Source organism: Equus asinus, chromosome 9 (genome assembly GCF_041296235.1).
Source record: "Equus asinus isolate D_3611 breed Donkey chromosome 9, EquAss-T2T_v2, whole genome shotgun sequence".
In the NCBI taxonomy this organism is placed as follows: domain Eukaryota; kingdom Metazoa; phylum Chordata; class Mammalia; order Perissodactyla; family Equidae; genus Equus; species Equus asinus.
In genome coordinates, this window is record NC_091798.1 from 57,127,990 (window position 1) to 57,143,639 (window position 15,650).

At 35.8% G+C, this 15,650-nt stretch overlaps 1 protein-coding gene across 4 annotated transcripts in view; it reads right to left on the reverse strand.

Annotated features, from left to right (window-relative positions):
- The window catches only part of DMXL1 (Dmx like 1), a 132,885-nt gene that overhangs the window by 82,923 nt on the left and 34,312 nt on the right, over positions 1-15,650 (reverse strand). For all 4 annotated transcript variants that reach the window (XM_014844067.3, XM_014844066.3, XM_014844065.3 and 1 more), the window contains exons 8-15: positions 12,749-12,938; positions 11,314-11,482; positions 7,043-7,255; positions 4,694-4,947; positions 3,898-4,582; positions 3,690-3,811; positions 1,176-1,265; positions 993-1,095 (exon numbers count right to left, since the gene is read on the reverse strand). In XM_014844067.3, the coding sequence (XP_014699553.3) occupies positions 993-1,095; positions 1,176-1,265; positions 3,690-3,811; positions 3,898-4,582; positions 4,694-4,947; positions 7,043-7,255; positions 11,314-11,482; positions 12,749-12,938 (1,826 nt within the window). The remainder of the gene's footprint in view (positions 1-992; positions 1,096-1,175; positions 1,266-3,689; positions 3,812-3,897; positions 4,583-4,693; positions 4,948-7,042; positions 7,256-11,313; positions 11,483-12,748; positions 12,939-15,650) is intronic.

The following is a 15,650-nucleotide window of genomic DNA, read 5'->3' on the forward strand; positions in this document are numbered from 1 at the left end:
CGACAGAAGACTAAGTGAAAGCAGTGGCATGAAATTAGACATTCAACATAAAAGTGCAGAACTAGAAAGTGTACTTCTCAAAGGAGATAAAAAATAGAAAAAAAGTGGAACAAAGAAATAATGTAAGAGAGAAGTAAGGAAAATTAGGGCCAGCCCAGTGGCGCAGCACTTAAGTTCGCACATTCCGCTTCATTAGCCTGGGGTTTGCCAGTTCGGATCCCAGGTGTGGACCTACACACAGCTTGTCAGGCTGTGCTGTGGCAGGCGTCCCACATATAAAAGAGTAGAGGAAGATGGGCATGGATGTTAGCTCAGGGCCAGTCTTCCTCAAAAAAAAAAAAGAAGTAAGAAAAATGATTTACAGTGAACACAGAATGTAGTTATTACTATTACCTGAGGCTTGGTAACTGACTTTTAAAGCAAGAGGCACACACCGTAAGGTTGCTTTATAAGGAAAGTCATTTTTGAGTTTGGTTTGGCTTTGTCATTGAAACTGATGACCAAAAGATTTTAGCTTTATTTTGCTCTGCTTTCCCTTATGGAAAATAACAGTTAATATCAAGTGGAGGGGTTTAATAAAATTTTAAAACTGTTATAAAAATATTAATAAAGACAATTAGTCTTTAAATTATAACTTGAAGTTTAAAGTTACTGCTTTAAGTTGTAGGTTTCTAAAGGGTCACGTGTCCATATTATCCAAGTTATTAAGGCAGGACCCCATCTATAAAAAGAGCACTCACAGATTAATCATAAAAAATACTTCTACTATGTTTTTTAAAAAACATAGCTGACAAACTCCTTTAATTTTTTCATGTTGATTTCCTGGTTAAGAATAAAAAGATACTGACATTTTTGATAAATAATGTCACAAATCTACATAGAAACATGTTAACTTCAAAAAGATGATATGAAACATTATATCAATTTATCTTTATTAACTGCCTCACATTCTCTACACAGTATTTCTCATTACATAAAAAATTCTTTCTTACCTGCATCAAATAATACTCTGTCTTTTCCCAGATTTTTTTTCTCAAGGTTATTCAAAATGAAGTCTTCTTGAAAAACATGAAGCAGCTGGGTTTTTCTGCCTTGCTGAATGTAAATAAATACCAACATAAGTTGATATATATGCTATTTATCTAATGCTAAGTGGCCAAAAAAATAATACTTACAAGTTTGGTAATGGGATCTAATGCAATAATGCATCCTGGCCTGGCTGTTGACTGTTGACTTACGATGTTAAACACTTCACCAACATATTTCTGTTTTTAAAAAAAGGGATATCTCCTTTATTAAACAATTAAATTAAAAATAATTAGTAACAAATAATGTGAAATTTCAGACATAATAGATAAATAATAAATTCAAGTAGGGCTAAATTAGTTCACAAGTCCCTTTCATCATAAACATTCCAGGACTTTACACCTTACTAGGAATTACAGAGGAAGGAATAAGAGTTACAGCTCAGCTGGCACAGAGAAAAACAAAAGCAATGTTTGGTAACCATTAGGGGGGAAAAATATTTTATATCCATAAATGTGGAAGACTGACTTCAATCTCGTGGAAATGTTCTAAGTCTCAATGCCTTTTAAGCATTAATTTTGAGGTGAGGAGGATGGAGTTAACAAGTTGACATACTGTTCATATATGCTGATTTCTTAAGCCACTTGTGTCCTGACTGCTCTAGTGAAGGTCACATTGTTAAATTCAATCTTCATCATACTTGATCTATCAGGAGCATTTGAAGCTGGTGATCACTCCGTCCTTGAAATAATTTTCTTCACTTGGCTTCCATTATACACCACACTCACTCCACTTTTAACAATGGAATGCCCCAGGGTTCAATCCTTCTATCACTTCTACTTTCCAACTATATGCTCTCCCTCAGTGATTTCATCCGGCTCCACAACTTTACATTTATATTCTAACAACTACTTATTTTACATCTTCAGACTGGGCCTCCCTCTAAACTCCAGGGATTAGCCTATTGGGTCTCTTGGATGTCAAACAGGAATCTCAAAATTAACATGTCCAAAGGCAGGCTCTTGAATCCCCCTGCTCCTCAAAATCTGCTACTTATATATTCTTTTTATCTCAACTCAAAGCAATTCTATTATTCCTAGTGCTCAGGCAGAGACCTTGGGAGTTACCCTCTTTTTCACACACAAACCCCATATCCAGTCCAATCCTGATTATTCCATGTTCAAAACATATCTAGATTTAACCAATTCTTATTGTCTTTATCATTAACACTACCATTCTAAATCTCTTTGACTCTCTCCTGGACTACTGCAATAGCTTCCTAAATTCGTTTCTATGATTCTACTTCTGCTACTCATGTCTACTCTATACAGCAATCAAAGTGATCCTTTTAAAACCTAAATCAGATCATATCACTCTATCATTCTCTTCAATGGTGTCTACGTTATTCCGAGTAAAAGCCAAAGTTACCACAATGCTCTATGAGGCCTTATATGATCTCACCAGGCTAACTTTCTGACTTCATCCCTGACTACTCTCCATCTCACTTACTCTGCTCCAGCCACAATGGCCTCCTTGCTGTTCCTTTAGATACAAAACATGCTCTGGTTTCATGATCTTTGCACTGTCTGTTCCTCTTCCTGGAATATTCTTCCTCTAAATATCCACATAGCTAGCTCCTTCATCTCCTTCAGGTCTTCAATAAAATGGTATCTTTTCTGTGAGGCTTTTCCTAACCAGCACCTTACTTGGCACTCCCACTACTTTTGCAACACTATTTCTCTCCATAATATTTATTAATATATTTTACTTTTTTTCTATAACCCTTCACTAGAATGTAAGCTCAGATTTTTGTCTGTCTTGTTCACATCTAAATTCCCAGCACTTAAAACAAGTGCTAAAAAATAGAAAGCCCTCAATAAATACACGTGTTTCTACCAAAACACTACATATGTGTTTCGAAAAGCCCTGCATTCTGCAAAACTACACATTAAAAATAACTTGGGGAAAAAACTAGGATTGGAGTAGACCACTGACACTTATGTAATTTTGTAACCAGAGCATTAACAAAAAGATTAATTGGCGGCTGAGGAGATGGCTTGAATCTCCTAAACAGGAAGCTCAGTATAGCTAAAAGTTACCTCTGGGGATATTTAAAAACACCAAAACCAAAACAGTGGAAAAACGGGCTTGCTGGATGTGCTGAGACAATGCAGACAATGGTGGGTTGCTATTAGTTGGGACTATGAAGAAGTGCCACCTATCATAAGACAAAAAGCTTTGCAGTAGTGTTGAATGGACCCCGGCCTATGTTGCAACCAAGCCGAGAGCTTTTTTCTTTCTTGGATAAGATTAAAACTCCACTCCTAATGTTACTCCAGCTCCCCCTGCCTGGAAAAAACTGCAAATGAACCAACATAACTTCCACATCATACTGCTAATAGTCCCCGTTTATCTTTGAGCAAAGAAGTATTACAAAAACACATATTGTAGGATACTAGACTCTACTTTTGGAATGAATGAAGGAAATGGTTTCTTTTTAAAGGAGCTTAGAATCACAGTAAGAGTACAATGCAAATGTGAAAAAAAACTAAAAAATATACACATATTTATTACAAATTATATGTCACAATTCTAGAACACGCCCAAGAAGAATCAAGTATCTAAAAACATCATATACTTAGTTTTCAAAGCCATTTACTTACAGAAATTTCAGGATTAGAAAGCTCATACAGAAGTTTCTTGGCATCAATAACTGCTTCATATAGTCTCAGATATTGTCCATCACTTGCTACAAAGCATGCACTAGGAGAGTTGCAATATGCACCTAGAAAGTATTTACATTTAAAATTTAACCCTTATGCGAGAATGTCAAAAAATCTAAATTTCTTAAATAAAAATAAGAATGCTTACCTAGACAGTAACTGGGTATAAGAGTGGGCAGCCACGCCACATTGGAAAATGCAGAAACATGAAGAGAATTAATCCTGGCAAGCTCAGAAACACCTCCAGAAAAAGATAATGGCCCAACTGGATCAACCCTCCAAAGAATAAGCTCACTATAAACTGCATTGGGGTCCTGAAAAGCCACGTCAACGGTGCTTTTATTCTGTTGTGCCAAAGAACAGTCTTCAATATTTATAGCATCATAAGGCTGCTTTTGGTTATCAACATCTGGTGTCCTTAATGCGTTATGGTGTGACGTTGTCAGCAGTAATGGTAATACTGAATGGCAAGCTAAATCATTAAGATGAAAGCGATGACCACAATATCTGGATTTGTGGGAAATACTGAGAACTGTAGAAAAAGCAGATTCCTCGGCAAAACTGACCAGCCACTGATTCAGAGAGCCATCAGCGTGCTTTGAAATCATCATAACATTAGGGGTAAAAATACTTAATTTTAAACTATTAGTTGATTTGCTGTGACCAGAAGAGATAAGCATTGATGTGGAACGCGTGAGGCTAGAAGGTTTTTGTTTCCCTTGCTGAATAGCCAAGTCAACATTCTTGGTACAGGCATACATCACTATGCTTTTACAGAGAGAGTTTGCATCACCTGTGGGGAAAGCTACAGGAATTCTGGAAACAAAGGACACCTAGAATTAAGAAAGTGAGCATTAGAATGTGTGAAATTATATAAGGAAGTATTCCAAAACAGTACCCACATTTAACAAGAAGTAGCTCTCCAGAGATTATAATAATAGTACCTGAACTTGACGAAACATACCAGGCTGGTATTCGTCCAGCCAATCCACATGCCAAACCAGCAAAGAACCATCCATGGGATGAATACTGAATAGCATGTCTGCATTTTTACTCCATTCAGACAGAAGTACTTCAATCTGATGATCAATGGCAGCTGATGGTAATGGTACAAAACTTGAGTTTGGTACCATTTTATCACCACCCAATTCCTTCTTTTCATGATTTATTTTCAGATCATCAACACCATCATCCGTTTCTATAAGCAAAAGTGTTCATGAACCAAGTAAATACAATCAAGCTATTACTATAAATTAAGAAACACAATACATTCAAGATGAAAAACATAATAGTATTCATATAAAAAAGAAAATTGGCTCCCCTTTAAAAATAACTTTGCTTCAGGAATATAAGGCCATTGGAGTTAACTCAGTAATCAGAAGGTCTTTAGGACTAAATCAGTGGATTATTGGCAGAAGGACTAATATTGGACCATAAAAAGGCAAACTTGTTTCTAAATCCAGATGTACCACAATTAACTACTCAGAAGTAAGACAAACTACTTCTCTGGACCTTAGTTTTGCTCATGGTAAAATGAGAGAGGTGGAATTGAGACTACAATTCAGGGCTGAATTTTTAAAATATATTATTCAAATATAATTTATACTTTCTTCATAATATCAGATTTATCAAAATCTGAGTCTGCCACACTAGCTATCCTCTAGGTGTGTGCACTTATAACTGATATGACATCTTAAAGAAATCATTCTAAAGGAATACATTTATAGTGTCCAATTTCCAGATTTCCTTCAACACATAAGTATTTAAAAATAAACTTACAGGTAAATATGTATATTTTTACCTCTATTTTAGAAATCCTGTTCCCTACTCCTGGTTAGGAATAGAGAGCCTTTCTTAAAAGAGACTCTCAAAAAATTTTAGACTGTTTATAAGATTTAAAAAATTAGTGAAGACACACAAATCATTAAGAAAAAGAACAGAAAACTAGGCAAAGGGCATGAAGAGGCAAACCACAGAAGGGCTAAAATAATTCTGTTCAATTTGCCTTAAGAAAATGCCAAGTAAAACAGGATGCCATTTTTGTCATCAACTGGCAAAAAGTAACATAACGAAAAGATCTGGTGTTGGCAAGGATGTGAAAAAAGGATATTTGAATATACTTAGAGGGAGTATAAACTGGTAAAACATTTCTGGAGAGTAATTTGGCAGAAGTTATTGAAATTTAAAATGTTTACACTCTGGTAATTCCACATCTAGGAATCTACCTTATAGAAAAATTCACACACAGATGAAAAGATGTATCATTATACCATTATCAGTATAGTGAAAAACAATTTAAATGTCTATCAATAGAGGAAATGCTAAAGTTTTCTCTTGACATGGAATACTCAGGAGCAGTTAAAAATAATGAGATGGAAAAGTGCCCATTACTGAATTTAAAAAGCAAGCACCATAACACGATTTTTGTTTAAAATGAACTCCAACAGTAGAACTTTTTTTTAAAACTGCTTGTATACATATGTTTGTATAAGCATAGAAAAGAATAAATCTGGAAGAACACTCATCAAACTTAATGATATGGAAATTTTATACCTGTCTGTACTGGTTTGATTTTTCTTCTAATGAGCATGTACAATCTTTAAATTAAAACAAAACAAAACTTTTAAAAAATAAAAACATTCATGAACCACAAACTGTAGCAGAGACGGCTAGCTGCCCACCAAAAAGTCATGCTTCCCAGTTCTTAGTATAGAATGGCTATCCAGTCAGGGACTACATGAGCCCTGTGACCAGTTCTTCCCAATGATACGAGAGTAGAAGTGATATGTGCCAATTCTGAGTCAAAGTCATCGAGAAACATCTATATCTTTCTCCTTTCTCTCTCCCCAACTGACTGAGGCTGAATGTAGAGGAGTTTAATGCCCCAGTGCAATGCTTCTCAAACTTTAATGCACACAGGAATCACCCCGGGATTTCATTAAACTGCAGATTGTTTAGCAGGTCTGGGAGGAGCCTGAGATTGTGCATTTCTAACAAGCTTCCACATAATGCCAACGCTGCTAGTCCACAGACAGTCCGTTAAGTCCCAAGGCCTTAGGGGCTGAAAGAAGCATAAGTGTGGAGAGTCCTGAGTCCCTATATCATCACGTGGAAGAAAGCCACCTGGAACAGGAATATCTACACTAGATTATCATTAAATGAGCTATCCAAATTTGTATTATGCCACTGCAATTTTGAAGTTTCCTTCTGACAGTACCTAGTGTTACTCTAATATAAAAATCTTTGCTATTTTAAACAAAACTTTACATTTTTTATCTTTCTTAAAGCTTTACCTTCATCAGATTTTACATCTGCCTGATTAGAGTCTTCTACACTGGCCTCAGAAGCTGGTTGTTCAAAACTTTTTCTAAGTTGCTGTAAAAAGACTTCCATGGACAAAGTAAAATGCAACTCTTTATTGTTCAGCCAGTGTACCACAAAAGGCCCACTCTTCTCTTCATTTTCACTTAGACTTAGAGACGTAATAGAAGGAAGAAGTGGAATGTCTATAAAGAACAATAAAAAACACAATTAAAATTTCTACCATTTTAGCATACAAAATATCCAGGTTTCATATATTTATTATTGACTGCTACACTTACCTTTAAACCTCTGCAATACATTTTATTTAACCTAGAAATAATACTCTCAACATAATGTTTGCCATGATTATTATTAATGATAACAGACTTAAATGGTAAATTTAACATACTTATTATAAAAGAGATAAAATTATATATTCTGGGTCATATAGCATAATTTATTTATATACACATACATACATATGTTTTCTTTAATTCCAAAAAAATAACGTCACTAAGAAACATGTTTAGGGCTGGCCCCGTGGCCTAGTGGTTAAGTTTGCACACTCTGCTTGGGCAACCCAGGGTTTCGCTGGTTTGGATCCTGGGCACGGACGTGGCATTGCTCATCAAGACACGCTGAGGTGGTGTCCCACATGCCACAGCTAGAAGGACCCACAACTAAAAATATACAACTGTGTACTGGGAGGCTTTGGGGAGAAAAAGGAAAAATAAAATCTTATAAAAGAAACATGTTTATAATTTGTAGACATGTAAATAGGAAAGTCTTCTTAATTTATACACAAATATTGGCAAGAAATATATTTTAACCTAATCTACCATGAAAAATGCCATAATCACGATGTCAAAGGAACTGGTGATATATTTCTCTCAATAGTAACAACTTTCTTTTTTACTTAATAGACTAACATATTAACTTTTTTTTTTAAAGACTGGCACCTCAGATGATAACTGTTGCCAAGCTTTTTTTTTTCTTCTTCTTCTTCTTCTTCTTCTTCTTCTTCTTCTTCTCCTCCCCAAAGTGCCCCCAGTACACAGTTGTATATTCTTGCTGTGAGTGCCTCTGGTTGTGCCATGTGGGATGCCACCTCAGCATGGCCTGATGAGTGGTGACATGTCCACCCCTAGGATCCAAACCAGCAAAACCCTGGTCACCAAAGCAAACTGCGTGAACTTAACCACTCGGCCATGGGGCTGGCCCCCACATATTACCTTTTTAAATGACCTACTCATCTAATTCTAAGATGGATACAGCTTATTTATTAACATCAAGATTGAAATTGAGGTTCCCTTTTTATAGTCAAGAAAGGCATTCAAGACAAACCAACTCAGCTAAAAAAAACTGTCCTTTGATATTACTTTTGATATAATTGCTAAATTAAGTACACAAAAGTACAAATTCAGAGCAAATTGTGACAAATGATAATCCCTAATTAATAGAGGCGAAGAAAAATGTGTCTATCATATTAAATCAAATCTAAATCTGGCCCATGCTGGTGTCTGCTGAACAGGAAAGGCTGAAACGGATTCAAAGAATGTAAACAATTATCCCCAGAACAAATCTACTGGTTTTTTTTTTTTTTCCCCATTTTTCTCCCCAAAGCCCCCTAGTACATAGTTGTATATTCTTTATTGTGGGTCCTTCTAGTTGTGGCATGTGGGACGCTGCCTCAGCGTGGTTTGATGAGCAGTGCCATGTCCGCGCCCAGGATTCGAACTGACGAAACACTGGGCCGCCTGCAGCGGAGCGCACGAACTTAACCACTCGGCCACGGGGCCAGCCCCTCTACTGTTTTTTTTAAGGGAAAGATAAATAATTTGAATTAATTATTTGTTCAAACAATGTGTACATTGTTGGACACCAAGAAAAACCCAGTATTATAGTGGATGAACAGTAAAGGAAAGGACCTTTTCCCTGTCCCTTCTATTGGAGGCAAGTTCTAAGAGTTGACAGATATATCCAATCCAAGAGCTGTGTTTATAACTATATATTCATCAGATAATTACTTGATTAATATTTACCTATCCCCTGCCTGATTATATGCTTCACGAGATCAAGGATCACACTTGTTTTGATCACCACTGTGTCTCCAGTTCCTACTACTATCTCCAGTTCCTATGCTGCCACAGACTAAACACTCAATAAAAGCTCTGAGGAGGGGGCTGGCCCTGTGGCCAAGTGGTTAAGTTTGCACGCTCCGCTGCAGGCAGTTCAGTGTTTCGTCGGTTCAAATCCTGGGCACGGACATGGCACTGCTCATCAAACCACGCTGAGGCAGCATCTCACGTGCCACAACGAGAAGGACCCACAACAAAGAATATACAACTATGTACTGGGGGGCTTTGGGGAGAAAAAGAAAAAAAAAATAAAATCTTTAAAAAAAAATAATAACAGAGGACCAATGAGACATTAATTTCTCCAAAAAAAAAAAAAAAAGCTCTGAGGAATCGCACTGCCAATTCCATTATTCCTAGGTGTAGTGCCAGGGATTAAGAGTGCCCCCAAGAATCCAAATGGGTAGGATTTCCTGATATTCAACTTACAATCAACTCAAAAGAAATCAACAATGCCACTAGTAGACAACAGGCCTGGCTGTAAAGTACACAAAAAGGAAAGACTAATGCCGGCTTTAAGCAGAAGCATTCTAGCTAAAAGGAAACGCACATTTCTTCTGTCTCTTGACCTCACTCAAAGAATTGGACTAAAGTTGTTTTTTATGAGAAATCTTCATGGAAAGGCTATAAGAACTAGAACTCATAGAACATGCTCTTCCAAGCTCCTCTCCTGTATCTATTTCTATTGATGGGCAAAAAAGCAAAGTCAAATCTGAAAGTTAGGCCTTGAGTAAGAAATAGAGCATTGAGAAAGGTCATTCCAACAGATCTAATTTAGGGAAATGAATTCTCCATAGGGTCTAATCTAGATGCTACTAATATTATTTTGATTTGCTCTACATGTATGGATTTTCCTTAGGGACCTATAAACTAAAGAAAAGTTTTAGAGTTTTCCTTATTGGAAGGTAGTCAAGGAGATGAAACACTGGAATTTAAGATTTCTTTTTCTATAATCCCTTAGCCTTTTCTATTAAAGTAAGAATTCAAGCTTGCTTTATTCTCAAAATATTGTCCTCTACTCAGCAGAGACTTTCAAAACTATTCCACTGAACTTAGAGTTGTCTCTGGGTATTATAACCACTGTCAACATATGTCTTTTGATAAAGGTAATGGTTATTTCCCAAGTCAATAAAACTGTTTAATAAAACTAATTCAATATTCTCCCCTTTATATTTTCTTGGCTCATGGATTCTTTCAGAGTTGGGACTGTTGTTAACCAAACAAAATCTAAGAAAATCAGCAAATACTCTTCATTCCTACCACAAGTATCTCTACACTTTAACTTACTGGAACACTTCTCACTTTGACTCAAGTAACTAATAGACCATATTTATTGCTATGTTTCCTTAAAGAATGTAATAGTGAAAATCCAGTGTGCTATATGGAAATAAGTTATGCTTAATTTACGCTTAAGAATATCCCAAAATACACAAAAACTCATCACTAGTGCTTATCTTCTGGGGAGAAGGACTACGGAGGGACAGAGGTGAAAGGAGGCTCTTACTTTTCACTTTCTGTAAAGACGGCATTTATCATGTGCAAATATTGGTTTACATTTTTTTCCCAGTAATATTCTAAGTTTCCACCTTAAATGTTCCAACTGTGACCATTGGTTTTTAAACTCACAGAAAATATTTACTAGAATGATACAGCTAGATATTCCAGATCTTTTAATCTGTCTAATAGTACATATTTGACTATAGAGATAAATTTCTTAATTCTTTCAGTTATAACTTCTACATATTTCTGCTCTTTTCCTGAAATGGCTCTAAAGAACAATTACTAAACACATTGGTTTTATTTTAACAACTATATAATAATTATAAAATACTACTCTGTGGTGTTAACCTCTACGTTAAGTATTAGTTCAAAGCTCAACTTCTGAATAAACTAATAAAGAATCTCAACTTATCAAGATCTTAAATCACAAACCAAATCACAGCCTTAAAAAGAAAACAAGGAAACAAAAACCTCTTTTTGTGTAACCAGGAGCTGGCTACAATGAAAAGTTAGCTAAAAAAGCCCCCTCCAATTTTTCACTTATTCAGAAACTAAAAGTCTAACTTATTTGTTATAAAATCAATTTACTCAATTCCAAAAACATTTTTTGAACAGTGATTTATTACCCGTGGCTGGGTTGATGCTGGCTGCAATATGAAAGTGGCAAAGTGCATTGGCATGTAGTGGAGTGTTCCTGTGGACATGATGAGGATCTTGCTGATGTGGCAGGTATCCGGTATGTGCCACAACCGCAAGTGATCTCCTCCGACCTCTACGAAAATGTCTCAGATTTACCTGTGTGAATAAAAACAAAACTAATGCCTATACTGTCATAAGCATATATATATATAGGTTACATAACGATTGGTAGACATTACATATATCCTATTTCTGATGAGTTTATACGTACAAACGTCTTTCAGTATTTTTGTACAGCAAATCTGAAACCTGAAGGATAAGCTTAGAACTTAAAACTGTCTGACTTTTCTTCTAACCATCACACAATACTCTGCAATTTTTATTTGGTTTATTTTCTAATTTGGTGAATGTAAAAAAAAAAGTTTACAATAATGGGTCTGTGGACAATGATGTCTCTAAGTACACTGTTCTCTTTGTATCCACAGTTAACTACTTATGGCCACAAGGCATTGAATAATATTACCATCATACATTAGGATGACATTTCATAATTTACAAAGCATTTTCAAAGAGATTCTATCATCTGACACATAAGACAGTGCAAATATTATTATTCTCATCTTTCATATGATAAAATAGTTTATACCGAACGCAAGGTCATCTAAAAGTTGAACAAGAAGTCTTCAGATTCCTAGTCAAGGACTTTTTTCACCTATTATTACACATAACCATTCTACTGGTTGTTGAGTCTCCCTGCAATATATGTTTAATTATATTCCGAGCCCTTAGAACACTGTCCAAAACTTGAAAAACAGTTGTCCGTAATCATACAAAGCATTCAAAGATAAATCATTTTTAGATGACTTCCTGTTTCCAATATTAAGAAAATAATAAGAATCTGTACTACCAGTCCATGTTCAATTACACTAAACATCAAAAATTGACTTTTACTTTCCACACTAATTAGTAAAATAAATAGTCCAAGTTCTGGGGGGTTCTAAAGATAACAAAAGTAGAACAGAATCTGATAAACTACTCCAGTCATTCCGTAATTAGGGCAAAATACCCTAAACTCTAAAGAAAAAATAATTTTCCAGTCAAATCTTTGCATTCTCAGATTTTAATTTTAATTTACTTTATATTATTTTAGCTAAGTCAAGTTTAATCATCCTTTTGTTATTATCAGTTAACCTAAGATTAACTTCATAATTATAGGTAGTTTTATGCTCTAGACAAAATCCTTACAAATAATTTTTGAACCAAATAAAACTGAAAATTTTCTGAGACTTGTTTTCCTAAGTCACATATTTTTTTCTAACTATCCATATGACTTTGAAGATTAATTAGGATAAATGTTACAAAAAAGGCAATGTACAAAAGATTTTAAAACTTGTAGAAAATAACACTTAACAAAACACTCACATCTAAGGCATTTTGAACTCTTTCTTTACTGGAAACACTTCTCTTGAAGTTATTTATTAAATTAATTGGTTCAGTCCAATGGTTGCAGTCACCTCCGTATAACAAACAATCATTTGGTAAAAATGTCTCTACCCAAAGACGACATACATTATCTTTGCAGCAAGTCAACAGTACATTACATACAGAAGCCCTATGGAATAAAAAGATTTTAGAGGCAAAAACACAAATTTCAAACATTATCACATTGTACAATGTTTCTATAACTACTTAAATGCACAGACTAAGTTTCCAATGAAGAAAATGTCAATATATATTTATGCAACATATTTAATCAAAACCATTACAACTGAGTGGGTATTTGATTTCATCACAGCAAATGCTTGCTAACCTATTTCTTTTCTGCCTAGAATTCAGCAGTTCTTATAAGATTCCTCTTACATCTAAAGAATAAAGACTGAGATGATGTCATAATCCTTCCATTAATAAGCAAGAAAAAAACCAACATCTTCTATTAAAATTATCTGATTTATTCAGTGGATGGCTATTATTTGAATTATTTCATAGTTCTTCATTTAGAATACTCTCCAAAATTTGAAAACTAGCTGTTCCATAATCATACAAAGCATTCAAAGATAAATCATTTTTAGATGACTTCCTGTTTTCAATATTAAGGAAATAATAAGAATCAGTACTACCAGTCTATGTTCAATTAGACTAAACATCAAAAATTGACTTTTACTTTCCACACTAATTAGTAAAATAAATACTCCGTGCATATTGGTCACAAACAAGCTACAGTAACTACTTAGTACACTTATTCTCTCCTTGCCTCACATATGCCAAAAGCAGTGAAGTGCAAAAATAGAAAATTCATGATAAAATAAGTACTAGCCACCTCCCTCCTTAGTCATTCTTGACTTTCAGTGAATTTACTGTCTTGCCACTCCACAAAATAAAAGCAAAATCAATTACATGTATATTAATAAACCTCGTAAGCATCAAGAGCTCAAAGGCTGAAACTCTACCAACAAAGACTACCTTCAATCCGGTAACTGAGAAAATTTTAAAAAAAAAGAAAAAGAAGTCACAATATCCTGTAATAGACACTTATTCAAACATATCTGATTAAAAAAAGAACAATTAGTAGAAGGCTTCTATCAAGTAATTCAGTAAGTTAAAGAAATAAAAACATTCTGTAGTAGTCACTTTGTTAAACATATCTACCAGATTATAAAAGAACAACAGCAAAGGAGAAGAAAATGGAGAAGAGCATATTTTGTCTTGTTCTCCTCTTCAGCTTGCTCCCTCTGTTCTCTCACCTCTCTCCCTCCCTCCCCACCCCACTTTCTCTGTCTACTCCCCTGCCTTTCTCCCCTTTCCACCCCCTCTCTGGGCTTCTCTCCTTCTCTCTTCTCCCACAATTGTTTGCTTCTCTGCCGCTCCAGGCCACCCTCCCTTCCTACCTCTCCTCCTTCTGACCCCTCACCTCCCCCACCTCTCTAGGGCCCTTGCTCTTCTTTCCTTTCCAAATCCTCTGTTTCTCTCTCCTTTCCTCATCTTCATGCCTTTCCCTCCTCCTCCTTCATTTTTTCTCCCTTTTTTCTCTATCCCCCTCCCTCACCTACCCCCCCCTTCCTTCCCTTTATAGTTTCTCTCTAGTACATTCACATACACACTGGCAGTGGCAATGAGATTAAAAGTAAGCAAATAGAAACAGAAGAAAATATATCAAAAGGTAATATGGAAAGTTCAAGGTTCATAGTGCTAATTAGTAACTGGCAGAATAGGAAGGCTTATAAAGGAAGAGCAGAAGGTAGGAGACTAAAGGGCTAAAAAGATAGCAATCAGAAAAGGCATAAGAACTTAGGTAAGAGCAACAAAGCAAGCAAGAAAGGTGCACAGCTCAGAAGCATGGAAAGGGCTTTGACCATTGACTGTGGGTGGCCCCTGGTGACTCGCCTCAGGATACCAAGCCTTATGGATAGCCAGTGTAAACAGCTGGCAGGTAACATAAGCAGGGCATGGAAGAAATACCCTGATCTGATTGAGGCACTTCTCTGGCAATATCTCCCTTCCTCACTTCTTCTTCAAGGTATCTCATTCTCTCTTCACAACATCTATCCTATCTTGATGTAACAACAGGCTAAACCAGTTATCTAGAATCAACTTTTGGAAGTTATTCAAGGATATCCAACCCTCCCAACCTGTCCTACATTCATCAATTTTTAATTGGTAAAGAAGTATATGCTCATAACAAACACTCCCAATTCTTCTCTCTCAAGCCAGCAGTCCCTTTGCATAAAGTACTACCATTTGGTTATCTTAATTTTATGCAAAAAACAAAGCACCTGTATTGCCTGGTGAAGATGTCATATCAGAAAGAGCAATGGTCTTTAATGGGATCTCTCTCATAAGAAAGGGTCAGCATTCCCATTATATAACTGCAGGAACTTGGTGAAACAAAAATGAAAACCGGAAGAGCTCAAGGAGATTGGCTGGTTCTTAAATGACATGGATCCAAAAATGAAATTCTGGAGACCTTTAAGAGATGTCATAACTGGGGCCAGCCCCATGGCCGAGCGGTTAAATTCACACGCTTTGCTTTGGCGGCCCACAGTTTCGCCAGTTTGGGTCCTGGGCACAGACACGGCACTGCTCATCAAGCCATGCTGAGGCAGCATCCCACATGCCACAACTAGAAGGACCCACAACTAAAAATATACAACTATGTACTGGGGGGCTCTGGGGAGAAAAAGGAAAAAGACAAAAAATGTTTTCAAATCTTTAAAAAAAAAAAGATGTCATAACTAATAGAGAATTCTAGTTCTCTACACAGTTCCCTATACTGCAGAATTTAGTTGATAGAGATAAAATGAACATAAGCAGGAAAAAAAAACCTAGT